This window comes from Octodon degus, unplaced genomic scaffold, assembly GCF_000260255.1.
Source record: "Octodon degus isolate 3935 unplaced genomic scaffold, OctDeg1.0 scaffold00009, whole genome shotgun sequence".
NCBI classification, from domain to species: domain Eukaryota; kingdom Metazoa; phylum Chordata; class Mammalia; order Rodentia; family Octodontidae; genus Octodon; species Octodon degus.
Window position 1 is genome coordinate 28,535,917 of NW_004524585.1, and position 18,316 is coordinate 28,554,232.

General features: G+C 41.2%; 1 protein-coding gene across 6 annotated transcripts in view; it reads right to left on the minus strand.

The window, feature by feature from the left end:
- The window catches only part of Cast (calpastatin), a 106,662-nt gene that overhangs the window by 35,108 nt on the left and 53,238 nt on the right, over positions 1–18,316 (minus strand). For 4 of the 6 annotated variants that reach the window (XM_023708486.1, XM_023708488.1, XM_004625476.2 and 1 more), the window contains 6 exons: positions 16,411–16,449; positions 14,377–14,433; positions 13,907–14,020; positions 12,678–12,761; positions 2,825–2,893; positions 1,119–1,217 (listed from right to left, as the gene is read on the minus strand). In XM_023708486.1, coding sequence (XP_023564254.1) covers positions 1,119–1,217; positions 2,825–2,893; positions 12,678–12,761; positions 13,907–14,020; positions 14,377–14,433; positions 16,411–16,449 — 462 coding nt within the window. The remainder of the gene's footprint in view (positions 1–1,118; positions 1,218–2,824; positions 2,894–12,677; positions 12,762–13,906; positions 14,021–14,376; positions 14,434–16,410; positions 16,450–18,316) is intronic. The other 2 variants (XM_023708489.1, XM_023708491.1) reach the window with 2 other exon arrangements.

An 18,316-nucleotide genomic window follows, 5' to 3' on the forward strand; every position in this document is an offset into this window, starting at 1 on the left:
TGTATTCTATACTGATTTTATAATGTAACCATGTCACAACATGGCAATCCATTTTCAGCACTACAAAGCATTGCATGTTATCCTGTCATCTGTTGAATAAAAGTATTTTCAAATATTGGACCAGCTCTTATCACTCTTAGCATGCTAAGGCAAGGCTCTCTGGAGGTAAACTCTGATTCGAGGGGACACCTATGTTCAGCACCCATCAGCTGTCGGACTTGTTAGACTTTCAGACATTTCCAATCTGCAAGATTAAAGGTTGTCTTCTCAGGTTTCAACATCATTTTCCTAGTTAGTAGAACACCTAACTACTAGAACATCTTTCCTGATTACAATGAACAGCTCACTGGCTCATTGCTTGATAAAGTCTCCTAATTTTCTTTGAATAGTTTTTTTCTCACTATCTTTGCTCTTTATAAACTCTAGAAATATTTTTTTTTTTTTTTTTTTTTTTTTTAGGGAAGGGTCTACAGGGTGTTCAGGGTCTCACTACTAGATCAGACTCCTAGTGATACACCTGTTTACAGCCTCCCAAGAGCTGGGATTACAGGCGTGTACCACCATGCCCGGCCTCAATTGCCAGCTCAGTGTGCCCTGGGGGCAGGGCCGGCATGGCAGGCCTGGTGATTGAACCCCTAGAAATAAATTTTTGTAACTATTAAAAATATTTTCATCTCTGTATAGCATATCTTTTAGAAACATGATTTTATTGCTTTACATGGATTAGGAAATGATCTGAGAATGGTAGAAATAATCTGAGAAAGATACATATTTATAAATCAAAATAAGTTCAACATGTAGAATGGGAAATATTCAGAAATGAAAATAAATTCAAATTCACTGGAGTTGAATCTTGAAAAGTAAGTTTTTCTGACCCAGCAGGCTATATGACAGTGCCAATTTAAACACAGAAAATTTAATGTTTTCTGAATCAATACAATTGTATAGCTACCATTAGACGAACTATTTCTAAGCCCAAAACAAATCTTACATTGTCATTATTGACAATGACTTTCTATCCAAGCCACAGAATACCAGTGTTTTCTAGGATTCTATGACCGGGGCCTTATTGCTCTGCTACTGAGAATGAATTTTAACGGATATATCAGATCACATACTGAAATTTCTGGTCCGGAATATACTGTGCTATCCTCGTTCGTTTCTTCAGGCTCTCCTAATGTGTCTATTAGGTCATCCAAAGCAGCATCAATTCCTGACTGCAAGTGAAAGAGAGTCAGATATTTAATTGTGATTTGATAAATATATTTCACTTTTTTTTAACTTTTTAAATTTTTTATTTAAAACATACTGTTAGGGCCAGGGAGAAAACTCAGTAGAATAAGTGCTTGCCTGGCAAGCACAAGGTCCTGAGTTCAATCCCTGGTACCTCAAAAAAACAAAAAACAAACAAACCAAAAAAAAAGGTCAGCCTAATCTGATTCAATGCCAGAGTACAGATTAGGATTGAAAAAAAATTTTAAAAACCTTATCTAGGTAAGAACAATTTTCACTAGTCCAAAGGTGACTACATGAAAGAAAAAATGTGTTACTCTTTTGTTTTCTTTTGAATTTCTTACCACATTTTTTGTTATTGTTTTATTTTTTCTTTAAACCAATCTTGCATATCTGGTAAGCTGAACAACTAATTTGAAGATAATATCATGTAATCGTTGTGGAATCCCTATTACTTTATTTAGTGAAATTTTGTATCATTTCTAATGCTGGTTTTTTTTCTATCACTATTTTGTATTCTTCAAAAATAATGCATGAGTTCAATGAAGCTGCCAATCTAATGTACTGTTAAAAAGAAAAAAGAAACCACACCAAATCAAAGCATTATGACTATGTTCTACAACAACATGACTTTGGGTCCTTATTGTTTATCAATAGTTTTCTGGAGTTTTTCACAAAGAAACTAAAAACACAACAATAAACAGCACCAGCACCTCTTCAAAAAACAAACTCTAGGCCCGGGAGATGGCTCAGTAGAATAAGCGCTTCCCTGGCAAGCGCAAGGGTCTGAGTTCAATCCCCGGTTCTGCAAAAAACAAAACAAAAAAACAAAAAACAAAAAACAAAAAAAAAAAAAACCCTCTATTTCAACAATGGATTTCTTGGTATTCTTTCATATATTTACGTTCTTTTGTTCACTTCTTATCTAAAGGTAAGAAGCTGAAATTACCCACAAGAGATGTCAAATTTGCAACAGCTGACAGTTTGTTTGGTCAACACCGGCTTATGGCAATGTAACGAATGAGGAAATGCCTCCCCTCAGTTTTAAAGTTAAGAACGACTCACTGGGAACAATAACCTGCATCTGAAAGAGTAAAAATTCTAGGAAAAGACCCTTTACCATGTAACTCAGACTGTAAAGAGCTATTTAAAATGTTGGCCTCTATTTTCAACTCATATTCCCACAACAATTTTAGGACCTGCCTGATCAATAGAATTGGTAATCAATAGGTGTAATAGAATTTAGGTCCTATTAGCATTAGATTGATTTGGGGGGTGGTGAATTTCAGAATAATGAAACACCTTCTAGAGTCATACATCTGATTCCAGAAGATTTATTTGTCAGAGGTAAATTGGAATGGAAACTCCATGAGATGAAACTCGAGTTTTCAAAAGTTATAAAATGCTGCACATAAAGATGCAAAAGCCACACCTCCAACCACCCAGTCACGTTTGCTTAAAACACTAAGTCATTAAAATGCTTCTTTAAATCATCCCTTTTATTTTGTTTGCCCCCAAAAAATCAGGCTGAGAAAAGTATAAGGCCAAGAGGGTGAGCATCATAGATAGCAGGGCACTGTCATCTTCGTACCTTTCCAGATGGTTTATCTGGTTTGGATTCAACTGGTGCAGCAGACATTAATGATTTCTTTTCTTTTTTCTGGTGAGAGTTCAGAAAGACATTAAAGGATCCTTTTCACACAACTTTATAAAGTAATATAATTACCTGTTTTCAAACAAATTCATTGAAATTGATGATACATAGAACACCTGCTCTACAACAAATATTCTATGTGTTATGTCTGCTTTCAGAACTGCCTAAAAATATCAATTTTAGTGGTGTGGAAAGAAAGCGTCAATTAAGTAACTCTCCTCAGGTCACACGGTAAAGGACAGAACCAAGATTTGAACCCAAGACCCATGTCTCTTTCTTCACTGTCTTCTCCAATTCCCACTGCTGGTCTTTGAAAAATCAACATGTCCTCCTTTTCCCTAACTCCAGCCACTGCTCTCTGGGTCCTTGTTCCCACACATCATGAGCCCCACACCCCCGGCTTGCTAGCTCCTTACTCCCCTCTTCCCTGCTACAGTTTCTCTCCCCATCTTGGTACTTTCAGAGATGCCCAGGGACCGTCCAATCAGCAGCAACCACGCATCATCCCTGCCGCTGGTTCACAGAAGCACACTTCTCCTGACTCAGCCCTCACAGATGTGAGGCCCAGCACCATTCTGATTCTACTCTGGTGTTTTCTGTCACCTCTGGGCCTCTTCTTCTTGGCCAGCACAGGCACACATTACACATGTGCCTGGCCAGGCTGCCAGTCCTGGCCAAAGTTACTCTCTAGGGACAGAAGTAAAATGTTTTCAGGGCTTGGCAGGTGATTTTGTTGCAGGAAAGACAATCAGGGGCCATGTGTCATTTGAAGGTATCTGAATTCCATGATAGAGTTAAAGAAAGAAATCATTGCCAAACATTAAAGTTATGGAGAAATCAATTTTTAAGTAGCTTTTGGTCCTCGGAACTGGTTATGTGGTTTCCATTATTTCTTATGGAAAAATGTTTAATTTTCTTACTTTTCAGTGTTCAAACACAAACTTGGAACAAATGGAGTTCAAAAATTGAGGTATCATTGTATTTGTTTTCTTTTTCTTTTTTTTTTTTTTTTTTTTTTGGCAGAACCGAGGATTGAACTCGGGCCCTTGCACTTGCCAAACAAACACTTATTCTATTAAGCCATCTCCCCAGCCCCTGTATTTGACATTTTTTTGGGAGTATAGTGGAGTCTCAATAATGTTTAATTTGCACTGTGCTAATGGCCAGAGCTGGTGAACTGGTGAACATTTTTTTCCAGGAAAGTGTCTATTACTATTAGTGACTAATTTTTGACTGGGTCTTTTATTTTGAAGTGTCTAAGGTTGTTGTTGTGTGTGTGTGTGTGTGTGTGTGTGAGAGAGAGAGAGAGAGAGAGAGAGAGAGAGAGAGAGAGAGAGAGACTCAAACGCAGGACCTTGTGCTTGCCAGGCAGGCACTTATGCCGCTGAGCTATCTCCCCAGCCAAGACGTGTCTAAGTTTTTGAGTTCTTTATATATTCTAGATATTTTCCCCCTTCAGAGTTGTAGCTGCCAATTTCTCCCCGACCCTGTAGGCTGTCTCTTCACTCTGCTGATTGCTTCCTTCGTGCACAGAGCTTTTTAATTTGACATAATAGTATTTGCTGGTTTTGATGCTATTTTGTACAACTGTGGCTCTGTTTAGAAAGTCCTTGCCTATGTCCAAGATTTGAAGAGCTTTACCTCTTTCATTTTCTGGCATGTTTGTTTTCATATCTAGATCTTTGATCCATTTTTAATTTCATGCATGTGAGAGACTGGGAGATGTGGGGCCTAGCTTCAGTCCCTGCATGCCGACAATATGTTTTTGGTCCCTTTGTCAAAGATCAGACAGCTGCATGTGTCTGGAGTTGCTTTCACATCCTCTATTTTGTTCCTATAATCTATAGAGGTTATTTTTGTGCTACTAGCCTGCTGTTTTTAATCACTGTAGCTCTGTAATACAACGTGAAATCTGGGATTGCGATGCCTCCTGCTTTGCCCCTTTTTTGTGTGTTGATTGTGTAAAAACCCTGCGACATTGTTAAATTTGCTTATTAATTCTAGAAGAAGTCTGGTAGAATTTTTTTGGATCTTCTACATATAGGATCATGACATCTGCAAGTAATGATAATTTGAGTTTTTCCTGCCCTATCTATGTATTCCTTCTATTTCTTTCTCTTGCCTGATTGCTCAGGCTAATGTTTTGAGTATTGTCACAAACACGAGTGAAGACAGTGGTCATCCTTGTCTTGTTCCTGATTTTAGGAATAAAGCTTTCAGCATTTAGCCATTAAATATGATGCAGGCTGTTCTGTTATAAATGGCATTTATCAGATTAAGATAAAGTTCTCCTTTACCTATTCTTTTTCACAATTTTAGCATAAGTAGCTGTTGGATTTTGTCATTTTTTTTCAAGATCAATTGATATAATCACGAGGTTTTGTCCTTTTTTCTGTTTATAAGATTTTTATATTTATTGATTTGTATATGTTCAATTAGCTTTGCATCCTGTGATGAAGCCCGCTTGGTCACAATGTATGATTGGTGATTCATTTCATTCTATTGTCCATCTTGTTGAGGACTTTCGCATCTACTGTCATTGAAGAGATTGGCCTGTAGTTTTCTTAGCTGAAGATTTTTTGCTTTTGGAATCAGGGGAATGGTAGCTTCCAGGACTGAATTTGGAAATAGTCCTTCCTTTTCAATTCCACTAAAGAATTTGAGGAGTATTGGCCTTATATCCTGCCTGAAGGTCTTATAGAGTTCGGCTATGAATCCATGGGTTTTTCATAGTTGGTAAGCTTTTTATTACTTCTCAATTTCATTGCCTGTTATCAGTTACTCAGATTTTTATGTCTTGATTCAGTTTTGATAATTTGTAAGTATATAGGAATCTGTTCATTTCTATTTAGATTCTCAGTCAGAGCACAATTTTTCATAGTAAAATCTTCTGGATTTGGGCAGTCTGTGTTGTAATTTCAACTTTTTTCTTTCTTCTTTTTTTTTTTAAATGTGTTTAGTACAGGGCCTCACTATACAGATTGGACTTGTAGTGACCCTCCTGTTTTTAGCCTCCCAAGCACTGGGATTACAGGCACGCGCCACCACATCCAGTCTTGATCACCAGCTCAGTATGCCCTGAGGGCGGGGCTGGCACTGCAGGCCAGGGATTGAACCCCCAGCCCCTGTGTCTGCCTAAGCAGGCGCTTTAATCCGCTGAGCTATCTGGCCAACCCAACTTTTTCATTTCTAATTGGATGGATGTGGGCTTTTTTTTTTTTCCCTTCATTTGGTAAATCTAATAAAAGATTTGTCTATTTTGCTTATTCTTTCAAAAAACAAGCTCTTTGATTCATTGATTCTTTGAGCTGATTCTCAGTTTCTGTGTGCTGCGATGTGACAATATACATGTCATGATTTTGCTTGTTTTATATATTCATTTAAGCAAGGTTTATGGACCAGTCTGTGGTTTTGCAGAAAGTTCCACATGTTGCTAAAAAGAACTTTAACTCTGCTGTTCTAGAATAAAAGTCTACATATTTATGAAGTCCATTTGTTAGAATGTGTGATTTAATTCCGGTATTTCTTTTGGTGGTTGTTTGTTTAGTTGATCCATTTGTGAAAGTTGGAGTATTAAAATCACTCGCTATGATTGTGTTGGTATTTATTTGATCTTCTACACCCACTAGTGTTTGTTTATAAAGTTAGGTCACCAACAGTCAATGGATACTTATTTATAACTGTTAACTCTTCTTATTAAATCCTTCATTGGATTAATAAGTAGTGACCTTTAGCTTCTCTGGTCAGTTTTAGCTTGATGTTTACTTTGAGGATAAAATTGTGATCCTTTCTTGCTTTTGGGGTCCTAGGGCATGGAATAATTTATTTTTGTTTTGTTTTGTTTTTTGCAGAACTAAGGATTGAACTCAGGGCCTTGCACTTGCCAGGGAAGCACTTATCCCAGCCCCTGCAATAATGTTTTTACCCTTCATCTTTTGGTCTGTGAATTTCTTTTTAGATGAGATGAGTTTCTTGAATGCAGGAAATAGGCGATTTCTTTGTTTTGATCCATTCTGTCAATCTATGTCTATTAATTGGGAAGCTCAGGCCCAGACCACGCCCTTATTTACTATTTCAGTTTTTTTTTTTTTTTTTTGCGGTACTGGGGATTGAACTCAGGACCCTGTGCTTGCAAGACAAGCGCTTATTCTACTGAGCTATCTCCCTCACCCATACACTGAGTTATTGAAAGATTTTCACTTATGCCTGTCATTGACTTCCTTTTGTTTTTCTTGTTGATTCTTTTACTTTTCTCTTCTTACTACCCACCTTGCTGCATGTATTTATTCCATCCAACCTTGCGGTTTTGTCAGGTTCACTATGTCTAAAATATACTTGAGTATATTTTTAGAGTGCTCATTTGATATTGATGACTTTCTTCAAGTGTTCACCACAGACAGTATTTACTTCTCTGGCAATTTTAAGACAGTTTTGCAGAATATATCAGTCTGAGTTGGAAGTTATTTTCTTTAGTTGTTAAACATTTTACCCCAAGATCTTATGGCTTTAAAGTTTGTGCTGAAAAGTCTGCTGCTGTCCTACTGGGCTTGCCTTTATACCTGATAGTTTGCTTTTCTCTAACAACTTTTAAGATTCTGTCTTCGTGTCAGACTTCTAGGGTTTCTGCCTATGATGTGGGAAACTTCATTTCCTTGTAGGTCTCTGATGCTCTTTAAGCCTAGCTCACCTGTTGAGTTCTCAGGCTATAGCAGGAAGTCTTTGGCTATGATTTCAGCAAGCTGATTTTGTCACTGCACATGCGCTGTCCCCTAATTTTTCTCCAACTCAAGTTAGCTGTAATTTGGTCTACTTAGCATCATGCAGTATGGGTGAATTTTTCTTACTCTCATCATTTTTAAGGTTCCCCTAAGCATATTATCACGTGAGGACCCAAGGGGAAAGGTGCTCCGGATAGTGGCTATTCTGTGTCTGGTGCCTGGTGCCTCCCAAGGACCACCAGACCCAGAAGGGAAGGTCACACTCTGGTATAGCAGAACCTTGAGGCCCCTCTCCATGCATAGGTCACAAACTTGGAACCTCAATCCACAGGAATCCTGCCAGCCTTGGCATTAGCCGGCTCACCCTGCTACTCCTGGTGACCTAGTTGGGTGTTTATACCAACTAGCTGGTAGCCAAGAGGCCATCTCAGGCTGTCTTTGCCCCTTCTCTTTATTTTCCTCTGTACTTTCTCTCCTGGTAGTTTTTGTGTGAGGAACAGGTACTATCTGGTGTGAGGTAGAACAGAATAAATAGCAGGGACAAGAGAGGAGGGTGAAGAAGGCTTGAAGACAGGAGACCTCTTGTCACGTGCAGCTTCTCTGCAATCAGTTATCAAAGCCATAGAGAATTTGGAAATTAAATGTACTGAATGCAGGCACTGGGTTTAGGCCAGGCTGGGAGGGAATAAAATAAGATGTTTGGGCTGAACACTTCCCTTCAGGCTGAGAGGTGAGAGATTTTTCAGCACACAGCCTAACAGGGAATTGGCTAAAATCTGAGAAATCTGGAAGCCCATGGTCCCAAAGAGAATGGCTGGGAGTCTGTAGCTTGTTTCAGGGTGTCCTTTGGACAAAGTTAGAGACATGGACTGATTCTCATGGCCTGGCCACATCAGAGGAGATGGTTTCCTGAGAGACTGGACAGGCATCCCCAGATCAATCTTTAGGAAGTCCCTGTGGACCCACATGGGCTGGGGGGTGGTCAGCAGTTCTGCACTTTCCCGGGCATCAAGGCATACATAGACGGCTGCTTACAGATCCTTCACTAAGACCATCCATTCCAGTAACCCCAAAACTCTATCAAGACCGCCCCCAAAAGCCCAGAGCAGCTGATGGCCTGACTTACAAAGGCACTCAAAGCTTATGCACGCTTAAATCCCTCCTCAGCCAAGGGATAGCTGTCAAGACTTATTTTATTTCCCAGTGGCCCTTGACACCAGACCAAAGCTAAAAAAAAAAAGATTCTCAAACTTGTATAGCTGAGCTCATGACCACTACTTTCTGGATGTACAGAGAGGTCTCCAAAAAGTACCTCCAGTAAGTCTGCTTCCCAGCTTCTCGTAACAACACTCTGTCCAGGCCAATTACTCAAGCCAGAGTAACTACCCTGGGCCTTGCTTGTGAGACAGCAAAACAGAGCATTGGGCAAAGCAATGCTCAAATCTGTGGTCCCTACAAAACCCTGCCCCTGTGCATTTAAACAGCCCCTGGAAAATGCACTGTCCCTGCTCTGGCACAGGGTTAGGGATATCCACTCCCATGCCAGACGCTGCTTACCTAATGGGGCCTATTCTAGCCCAGACTGACAGGGCCCAGCCCCACACAAGAGCCCAGGGTGAGCAGAAGGCTAGCTCATGTCTTCTCCTCATACAAGGGACCTTGTTCCCCACTGTCAGCATTCCTGAGAGCTACAGTTAAACCTCCAGGATCCACAGTGGGAGCTGACACCCAGGCTTTTCATCTCTACATGTAGGACTACACCCTTAAACTGCTCACTCCAGGTGATTCCCTGGTGCTTTCACTCTTGTGGGATAGGACTCCTGTTCACTCTTGTGGGATAGGACTTCCTCCTCGAGCTCAGAGAAACAGTCACCTTCCCAAACCCTCCTTCCTTCTTCCATACTCCACCCTTCTCCGTACCTCTCTTCAGTTTACTTAGGCAAGCCCCCTCAGGCCATGCACCCAGGTCATCTGGAAGCCCTATCCCAGACTTCAAAGACAGCCCCGCTTACCCTGCTAGGCTCTCCACCTGGACTGTGGCCTGACCCTACCTCTCAACAGCAAAGTGTTCCCACATGTTGATGAAGTCTTAGTCTGCAGCCCATCTGCCCAAGACTGCTGCACAGACCTCTCACCTCCCTCAGCCCAGCCTGTTTTCTCTGCCTCTGGGCTCCCAACAGCAGCCCCACAGAGCGGCTCCTTTCTGATGTCTCCCCAAGCCTGTACCCTCAAGTTCCTCCTGGATCAAGATTCCGTTTCCACCTGCCTTCAAACTTCTCAGACTTTCCCAATATACATAAAAAATCCCACCTCACAGGCAGCTGATATCTGGTTCATACATAAAAGTTTTCTTCCAAACCCCCAGTGGGTGCTGGGGCTCTGAGTGCAGACACAAAATCAAGACCCAAGTACCCCCCACACCCTGTAAAATAGCACCTCGCTACAGACAAACTCACAGCTCTAACCTAAAAGCTTGAACCCCAATGTATGGTTGGACGGCTCGGCCTGGGTTCCACTTGCCATCAGGGTCCAGGTGTCAGAGCCGCAGGCCTGGCCGAGAGCAGCCTTTGCTAGTGTTGGGCTGTGGCACTTCCCAGGTGCCTGCTCTGTTCTGGCTGTACCAAACCTGCCCCGGGTCCAGGCTGTTCTCTCACAGATCTTCTTTCATTCTCTCCTGGCAGGCCTGTCACAGTCTCAGGGTCCCTGCCTTCTGTAGTCCCCAGCTAGGGGACAGTAGGGCACCCCCAGGGAACACAAGGGCAATCATGGGTAGCATGCCGAGTGTCCCACTGACATAGCTCTCTCCCTGTATGTGGGGAGACCCGCAACTTGTTTTTCTGTGGTGAGTAAGCCTTCTCTTTCCCCCACGGTCCCTCTGCTCAAAGGTGCCGCAGAGCTATTGTCCACAGGACAGCAAGTGCGGGCCTTTTGCTCCATTCTTCTGCTTTCAGTTTCTCTGCATCCCAGACTGCATACATCTCCCTTGCCTTCCCCAGCGGGAGTAAGAGGGCTGTGAATCCCTCCAGCGGCTGGCACTGAAGGGTGGTGCCCTCTCAGTCTGACCCCCTCTCAAGATAGCACCTTGGCCCTGTCTGGGGGGCGTAGGGTGCTCAGAGCCATGAGTGGTCCAGATTCTCTTCACATCCTAAACACTGGATTTTGGTCTAGCTGGGGTCTCTTTCCATTACCCTCCCACATCACTTTGTCTTTCACCCCTACCTGAGGAACCTCTCTTTCCTCCATTACCAATTCAGAAACTCTCAGCCTTGCTGTCGCTCCTTAGCAGCCATCTTCCCCTGCCTTACCTTGAAATTACGAATTGAGTCCAGATTCCAAAGCCTCAAGTTATCTTAGATTTTATTTTGCCCTTATCCACTCTGGCCAACTATTTTCTAAAGCCTGAAGGATTCAGCTCTGCAGTGTCTCTGGTACAACCCACTGTGTTAATCCATTTCAGCTAAACCATGACCCATGGAACTATTGAAACCCCCGCTGACCAACCTTTCACCTTCCTATCTCTGCCTAGTAGAAAGGCAACTTCGCATTCTCCAGGGCAGCCTTAACCTGTCTTTCTGGTCTTTCAGCCCCAGCACTCGCTCCTCAAGCTTCACCTACACTGGAATGCATCTGGTGCCCACAACAATGGAAACTCCGCAAAACCTTGGAGCGCGGCAAGTCTTTTCTCCTAGCTGCCTTCTGTCTACTTTGTCAAAGCCCTTGAGACTCCCGGAATCAGGCAAACATCCCCCAATTCTTCTCCAAGCAGCTCCCGGTGGGGGCCTCCCACAATCTGCCTTGAATTGTAGCTCCAGATACCTCCAGCCCCAAAGGGCCAGGGTGCAGTCACTCACAGCGCTTTAAACATGCTACGTACTAAAACAAGACGGCAGATCCGATCGACTCTAACAGAAGAATCACGGGCAAAGAAAGACACAATACAAGGCCCAGCCCAATCCAAAGCACAAGAATACCACACAAACCTCTCCTCATTTTATCATTCGGCTTTCACTGATACACCAGCTAACATATCCATAACAACTTAAAGTTTTGATTGTATTTTAAAATCTGTTTTCACATAGGCAATGCTCTACCCTGAATCCATCTATTCTCAAGCCCTTTCACTTAAGCGCTCTGTACTGGTACAAGACACAAATTTGTATCCCTTGGGTGAGGATGAGGGGTGAAAAAAGCACAAAAGTGACCTGGTACAGGAAGAAGATATGCTTGAGTTGGGTGTTCTATTTAGAAAGTGTTGTGAATTGTGTTTTAACTCCACAGGAGAGCTGCATGAGTTTGGATAAAAATTATGTTCCTTATCTCTAAAAATCTGAGAAGAAATGTTTCACAAAAGAAAAACACACCCAACTCTTCTCCCATGACTCCCTCCTCATACTGTAGCCTACACATTACTCATTTTGAGAAGCAAGAATATAAAAACTACACTCTATTTTTAAAAAATTCCATCTTCTTGTAATTGTTTGTTGTTTACCTGTCACTTCAATATGAGCCCGTGACCTCTGAACTGGAGCTAGCCTTGCCCTGCTATGGGTAGAATTCACACTCCCAGCCCAGCACGGCGGGCTCTGAGCAGGCCTGCCAGGCACCAGCTGGCACAAGGCCCTGGCTGTCTTGCCGTGTCTCCTTTGAAAGCCTCCTGTATCATTTCATACTGACACTGTAGCGAATGTTTGTGATTTTTATCAAGATAGCTGGTGTCAACACTGAAAGCGGCGAGTAGTGCTTATTCAAATGCTCGTGGAAATTCTACCCGCTTTATCTCACGCCAAGTAATCAAGGAAGGCAGGATCTGAATCAGCTCACACTTTAATTTCTTTAGCATGGATACCAGGCCTTATGTATGGCAGGTGTTCCATAAGTGTTTATGGAATATATGAATTTTAGAATCATTTAATATTTCTCTCACTTTGTATCTCTTCAATGCATGCTCTTCTTCACAAACTTGCACACAAACGCCCCATTCAGTCTTACCAAATGGCAGGTTACTTAGTGTATGTGTCTTATAAAAGAATCCTGATAGACACAGAGGCCTGTGTTTACGCTTGCGTGCTCACCTTGTCATCCGCTTTCCCAGAAGTCGCAGCCACACCAGCAACAGCGCTGTCCTTACCCACGGAAGCAGGGGCCTGCGATTTAGTCTGCCCAGGAGAGAAAAGATCCAACAAGACTAAACTTCTCTGAATGACTACTGCCATGAATGAGAGTTTCAGATGTCACTCAGACCTGCCAGTTGGCCCCCCTGGACGTTTACTAGCTACTGCTGCCCATGATGCAATGCGGGCACCCCACAAAGCTGGGCTCGGAACCTACAGAGTCGATGCATGCCCCACAAACAGGCAAGTCAAACCAGGCAGTCCCAGTGGTAAACTGGAGTGCATACTCTAGGTGTCATGGCTGTAGTCGATTCTGGCTACGTGACCTGACTATTACTCTTACTCTGATTTCAGAAAAAGCTAGAAATTGTAGTCTTACTTAAAACATTCTAACTTTAATTGCTGGTAGCTAATTAAAAATATCTGAACAACACTGTCAACCAAATAAATATACAAATGCCTGCAATTTAACTGCTAAATTTCAAATATGTGATCTCTGCCATAAAATATTTGATGGAGTAAGTAGTTCTAGCTATTATCTTCTAAATGCCCTCATAAATTTCTACTCATAGATATTTGTTGCTCTGAAAGCTGCCTACCATTAACTTACAATTATGAAATCAGTTTCTTAATTTTTTTTGTCTCTGAAAGTTCATCTTCTCTGCAACAAGACTCTAAAAATCCTTTCACTTAAGGAAGTAGGTAAGGTCAGGCACAGTGATGTGTGCATGCAGTCTCAGCTACTGAGGAGGCTGATACAGGAGGATTGCTCGAGCCAGATTGGGCAACTACCAAACTCTGCCTGAAGAAAAAAAAAAAAAAAAAAGAAAGAAAAAAGCGAAGATAATGCCAAAAGCCCTAACCCATGTTAAAGGAAGTTCAAATCTCATTTGGAAGATACCAGAGCCTGCTGCCTGCCACCTGGCTGTCATTACTGGGCAGTGGGAGAAAGCCTGCCAAGGCACTTTATTAAGTTTGTCTAATGCCCTTTGCTGGCCATCCGTAAACCCAAGTACAAGAAGACTGTTTGGAAAACCAGTTAACATAACAGTAGTACATCATTACAGTACAAATATGTGTTCAGCATATCCCTACAGATTCAACTACACACTGCAATGTGGACTGGGAAACCAAATCTTAATGGCTAGTCGAGGACAGTGTTTCCCTATCTATGAGCGTGATTCCTTTACCTTTGGTTCCGCTGGCTTCTCGGGGGTCAGCTGCTCCTTTGATCTGGAAGCTGTTTTTTCACTATGAGCAGGCTTGCTTTGTGCATCTGATGCATGCTGGGCTGGGCTTTTTGGCTAAAACACACACACACACACACATTGTTAGCATGAGGGTATTTTCAGCACAATGCTGACATTTTATAGAATAAGAGCCATTTGTAACAGCTGTGCTATTTGTGGTTTTAATTATGTGAATCTGAATGAACGTAACATAAATGTTATAAAGTTTACTTTAGATGCAAAATTTGAAATAGGGCAATTCCCTCTCAGAATCACCAAGTAAATTGCAAACACTGCTAGTGCCACAAGGTGGCACTATTTAGAAGAAACCCCCTCAAATATTTAGCCATCTGACTCAGAAAACACCTCCAATGATGAGTTTAACAAAAAACATCACATTAGAATATCAGGTCCTAGAGATAACCACTTACCTCTGCATGTTTCTTTGGCTTTTCTTCTTGGGGTTTTTTCTCTTGAACCACAGATAGCTGTTAATTTCAAAACATTAAAAGTTCAATTACAGTGAATCGCATTTTTTCCTATTTCCAAAAAAGCTTAAAAATTCCAATTAAATCATTCTGTCTCTGTAAAGAAAAGCTCAGTCATGTGTGGTTCTTTGGGATTAGAGTAGATGAGTGCTGTCTGGTCAACAGAAACCCTATCACCAGTCTCCACTAACAGGGATTATTAGAACAATAGTGGGACACTGAGTATTTATTAAGATGTTTTCAAACACACATTTTTCATAAATCATGCAGATAAAAAGGCAACTACAGGTCTATCCACAAAGACATCAAATGATCCAGGCAACAATTAAGTTTGTTGATCAGAAAACCCATACTAGAAACTAATTTTTGAAAAAAGAAAAACTTTTCTGAGAGATGAAGAGTCTAGTAGTTTCTTCAGTTTACTGATTTATAGGGATTTTCCTTTACTACAAATAGAGACTATCACATCACTAGAGACCTACTTTACTTGAAGTTTAATAGACAACCAAAAGCACTTAAATGAGGACCGCAAGGCAACTTTCACCTGACTGCTACACTCTCCGCTGGAGGATCCACCAGGTATCTCTCGTCCTCAGGCGCCTTCTGTGAGGTGGAGGTCACGTAATCCTCACCTTTGACCTCATGATGTCACACTCTTACTGCACTTAAGGTACTTCAGCCCAAAGCATCTCTGTGCTTTCCTACAGGAAACCCTTTGGTCTTATCTATTTGCTTACGCACTTGAATGAATGAAATGTAGCACTTTATTGAAGAGAAACACTTGTACTCCTGGATCTGCGGCTGAAGGAAGGTAGAACGACTTCCTGTGCTCTGCAGGGCCATGAGTCAGCACACCACAGGAACCAATCCCAGGGGAAAGTGAGCCCTGTGCCCTGAGCATCTAACCACCAGCTCCACTGAGCCAGATTCGCCCGTGAAGAACACCTCAGCCGGCCTCTTAGAAAAGACTCAGCCTGGGTGCCAGGCTCAGCGGGTTCCCCATGCTGGGGTGTCAGTGGGCCCAGAACTGGATGCCCACTTCTCTTTGTTTATTCTCTCATTTCTCTTCCTTTTTTTTTTTATATATATTTTAAGATTTGTTTTTTAAAAAAGAATAAAAAATAGTAAAAAAAAAATTAGAAACAATACAGAATTTCACTAAACCAAACAATAGGAATTCAATACTGGTCGTTATATTGCACAACATTGTCTTCAAATCAGTTGTTTAGATTACTAGCTATAAGCATACAAAATTGGCTTTTAAAAGTTATAAGAAATTTAAAAGAAGGAAAAATTAAGCACTAACTGCTCCTTTCAGAAATCAGAAGTACAGTTATCTAAGCTATCCTGTATATCTTCTTCCCTTCTTTTCTCCTTTTCCTCATCCTGGTTTTCCTCCCCTTGAATACATTCTTTTTTTTTTTTTTTTGTGGAACTGCGGATTGAACTCAGGCCCTTGCACTTGCCAGGGAAGTGCTTATTCCACTGAGCCATCTCCCTGGCCCTGAATACATTCTTTTTCTTTCATAGTATCTATTGTACCTGTTTCTCTTGCTTTACTCATTTACTCATTTTTCCTTTTTTTTTTTTTTGTGGCTGGCTCAGCCTGCCATGGGGGCAGGGCTGGCATGGCATGTGGTACCGGGTCCCTGTGTGCTTGCCTAAGCTTGCCTAAGCAGGCGCTTTAGACCACTGAGCTATCCCATTGGCCCTACTTTACTTTAAAAAAATTGGAATTGAAACAAAATGCCTTCTGACATATATTGCTTTGTCATCAAAATATATTTTCTTTTAACTATATGTGGATTTAATGTTATAATAATATACACATACATCACAATCACACTCAAAATGTCAGTCCAAAGTTAATTATATTAGTTGAGAAATCCCTATATCAGAGCACCAGTATAGGAAACAGCTTACTAATTATTATTTAAAAGAATCCAAATATATCACTAGAAGACTTAAATCATTTACCTTAGTTGACTGTGACTTCTCAGGCTCAGTTTTTATAGCCTAAAATAAAACGGAGGCAGATGAGACGGAACAAAGAAAAGGAAGATGGAAAAAATGGACATAGTTTACAAAGACTGTAACAGATTCTCATCAATTAAGTAAGCTTGAAAAATGATTTTAATATTATAAACATAATTTTGAGCTGTTTATTATATTTTGCAAATTGTAACTTCTTAGAGAAGTGTTTCAGTACAATAATATTCTTCTCTATTCGCATGGCAGTTTCTATCTTATTTCTTGTTAGATGTGTCAAAGATATGTAAGCGGCTCTACCAACTCCGCACAGACACATGCGGCCTGAAAGTCCCCACCATTCAGCATCAAGGAAGGATCCTGTTTCAGAAATCACTGGCAGGATTTCTTTATCCATGAACTTCTCACCAGTGATTCTGACTGGAAAATGTGCAGTAATGGGATGGTGACAGGATCGCTGGTTTTTGTGTCTCAGGAAGACGTGGTCCTTCCACCTGGCTGCGGGCTGGAATTGCCTAATGTGAGAGCAAAGCTCCAAGTGTACTTTCATTTTCTCTGACAAGACACAGGTCTGAGTGCAGTGATCGCATCTAAAGTTCTAAGCAGGTTTATGAAAAGCTCGTTTCGGTTTCAGACCTTTAGTACTTTACAGCATTTTATTCAGCTACAGGTTACCTGGGCAAAAAAACAAAAACAAAAAACCCCAATAACTTCATATGACATGCATCTGCTGTTGCCTCGGGCAAGGTAGAAAATCAGGGGTGACGCTTGAAAAGGAAAAGATTACAAATTAGGTACAGTACTTCCTGTCCTTTCTTTCTCTTTTCTACTTGATGGTATCAACACACACTTCTATTTTTAAAGTTTATTATCTGAAAAGGCTAACATCAAGTATTCTTTTAATTTACTATGCATGGCGTCCAACAGTGCAGACATGTACTTCCTCATGTAATAGTTCTTTGTCACAACAACACATTGTTTTGAGGAGAAAACAAACTTTGTGATCAAAGGACTGTTCTTAGAGGCACTTTAGATTTGGAATCCTTTTACGCTGCGTGCTTGCTAATGGGCTTCTGTTGTGCCACTCTGTTTAGGATTTTTTTAGTACATGCAAATACAATTTTTTTAACAAGGAAAATAAGCCAACCGGCATTGTTATGGTTGGAATCTATTAATGGCTTCCAGTTTGTAATTTGTCAACCAAGATTTTACATGAGCAAATTTTATATTATAATGAAGATACATACTTGCACACACAAGCAACTGCAAGTGCAGTGTGTGTTTAAATCAGTAATCACTCAATTTATTATAGATAGTGGTGATACTGAACATAATAATGACAAGGACAAATAATAACCAGAGCTTATCAATCACCAAGGACACTTTCAAGCTTTACCTATCCAAATTCACTTAGTACTTCTAAAAACACTATGAGACTATTATTATTATTATTATTAATTATTATTATTATTATACCTATTTTGCAGATGATCAATTGAGGTGAAAGAAGTTAAGTAGCTTCACAAGTCACCCGTGATGGAGCGGGGTCATGTGTTCTCAGCCACTGCCCTGCAAACACTGGCTTTCCTGTGCTGGCCCACAGCCGACTCATAGCTACAAGACAGGAACTGTTCAATACAGGTTTGCTTCCTTATTCTTTTTTGTGCAAGGGCACCACAATCATTTTCCTTCAGACTTCACACAGAAGAAAACCAAAGCAAACTGTCTGCGATCACAGCTGGGATAGAACTAGCATTCTGGCTCTGGTGCTACGGAACACAATCGCTCAGGTATTTCATAGTGCCTGGAAACCTTACGTCTGAATATGAGCAGCCATTCCAGTGTTCCAGGGACAGGAGATATTGAACATTCATTTATATCACACCCCTTCAGG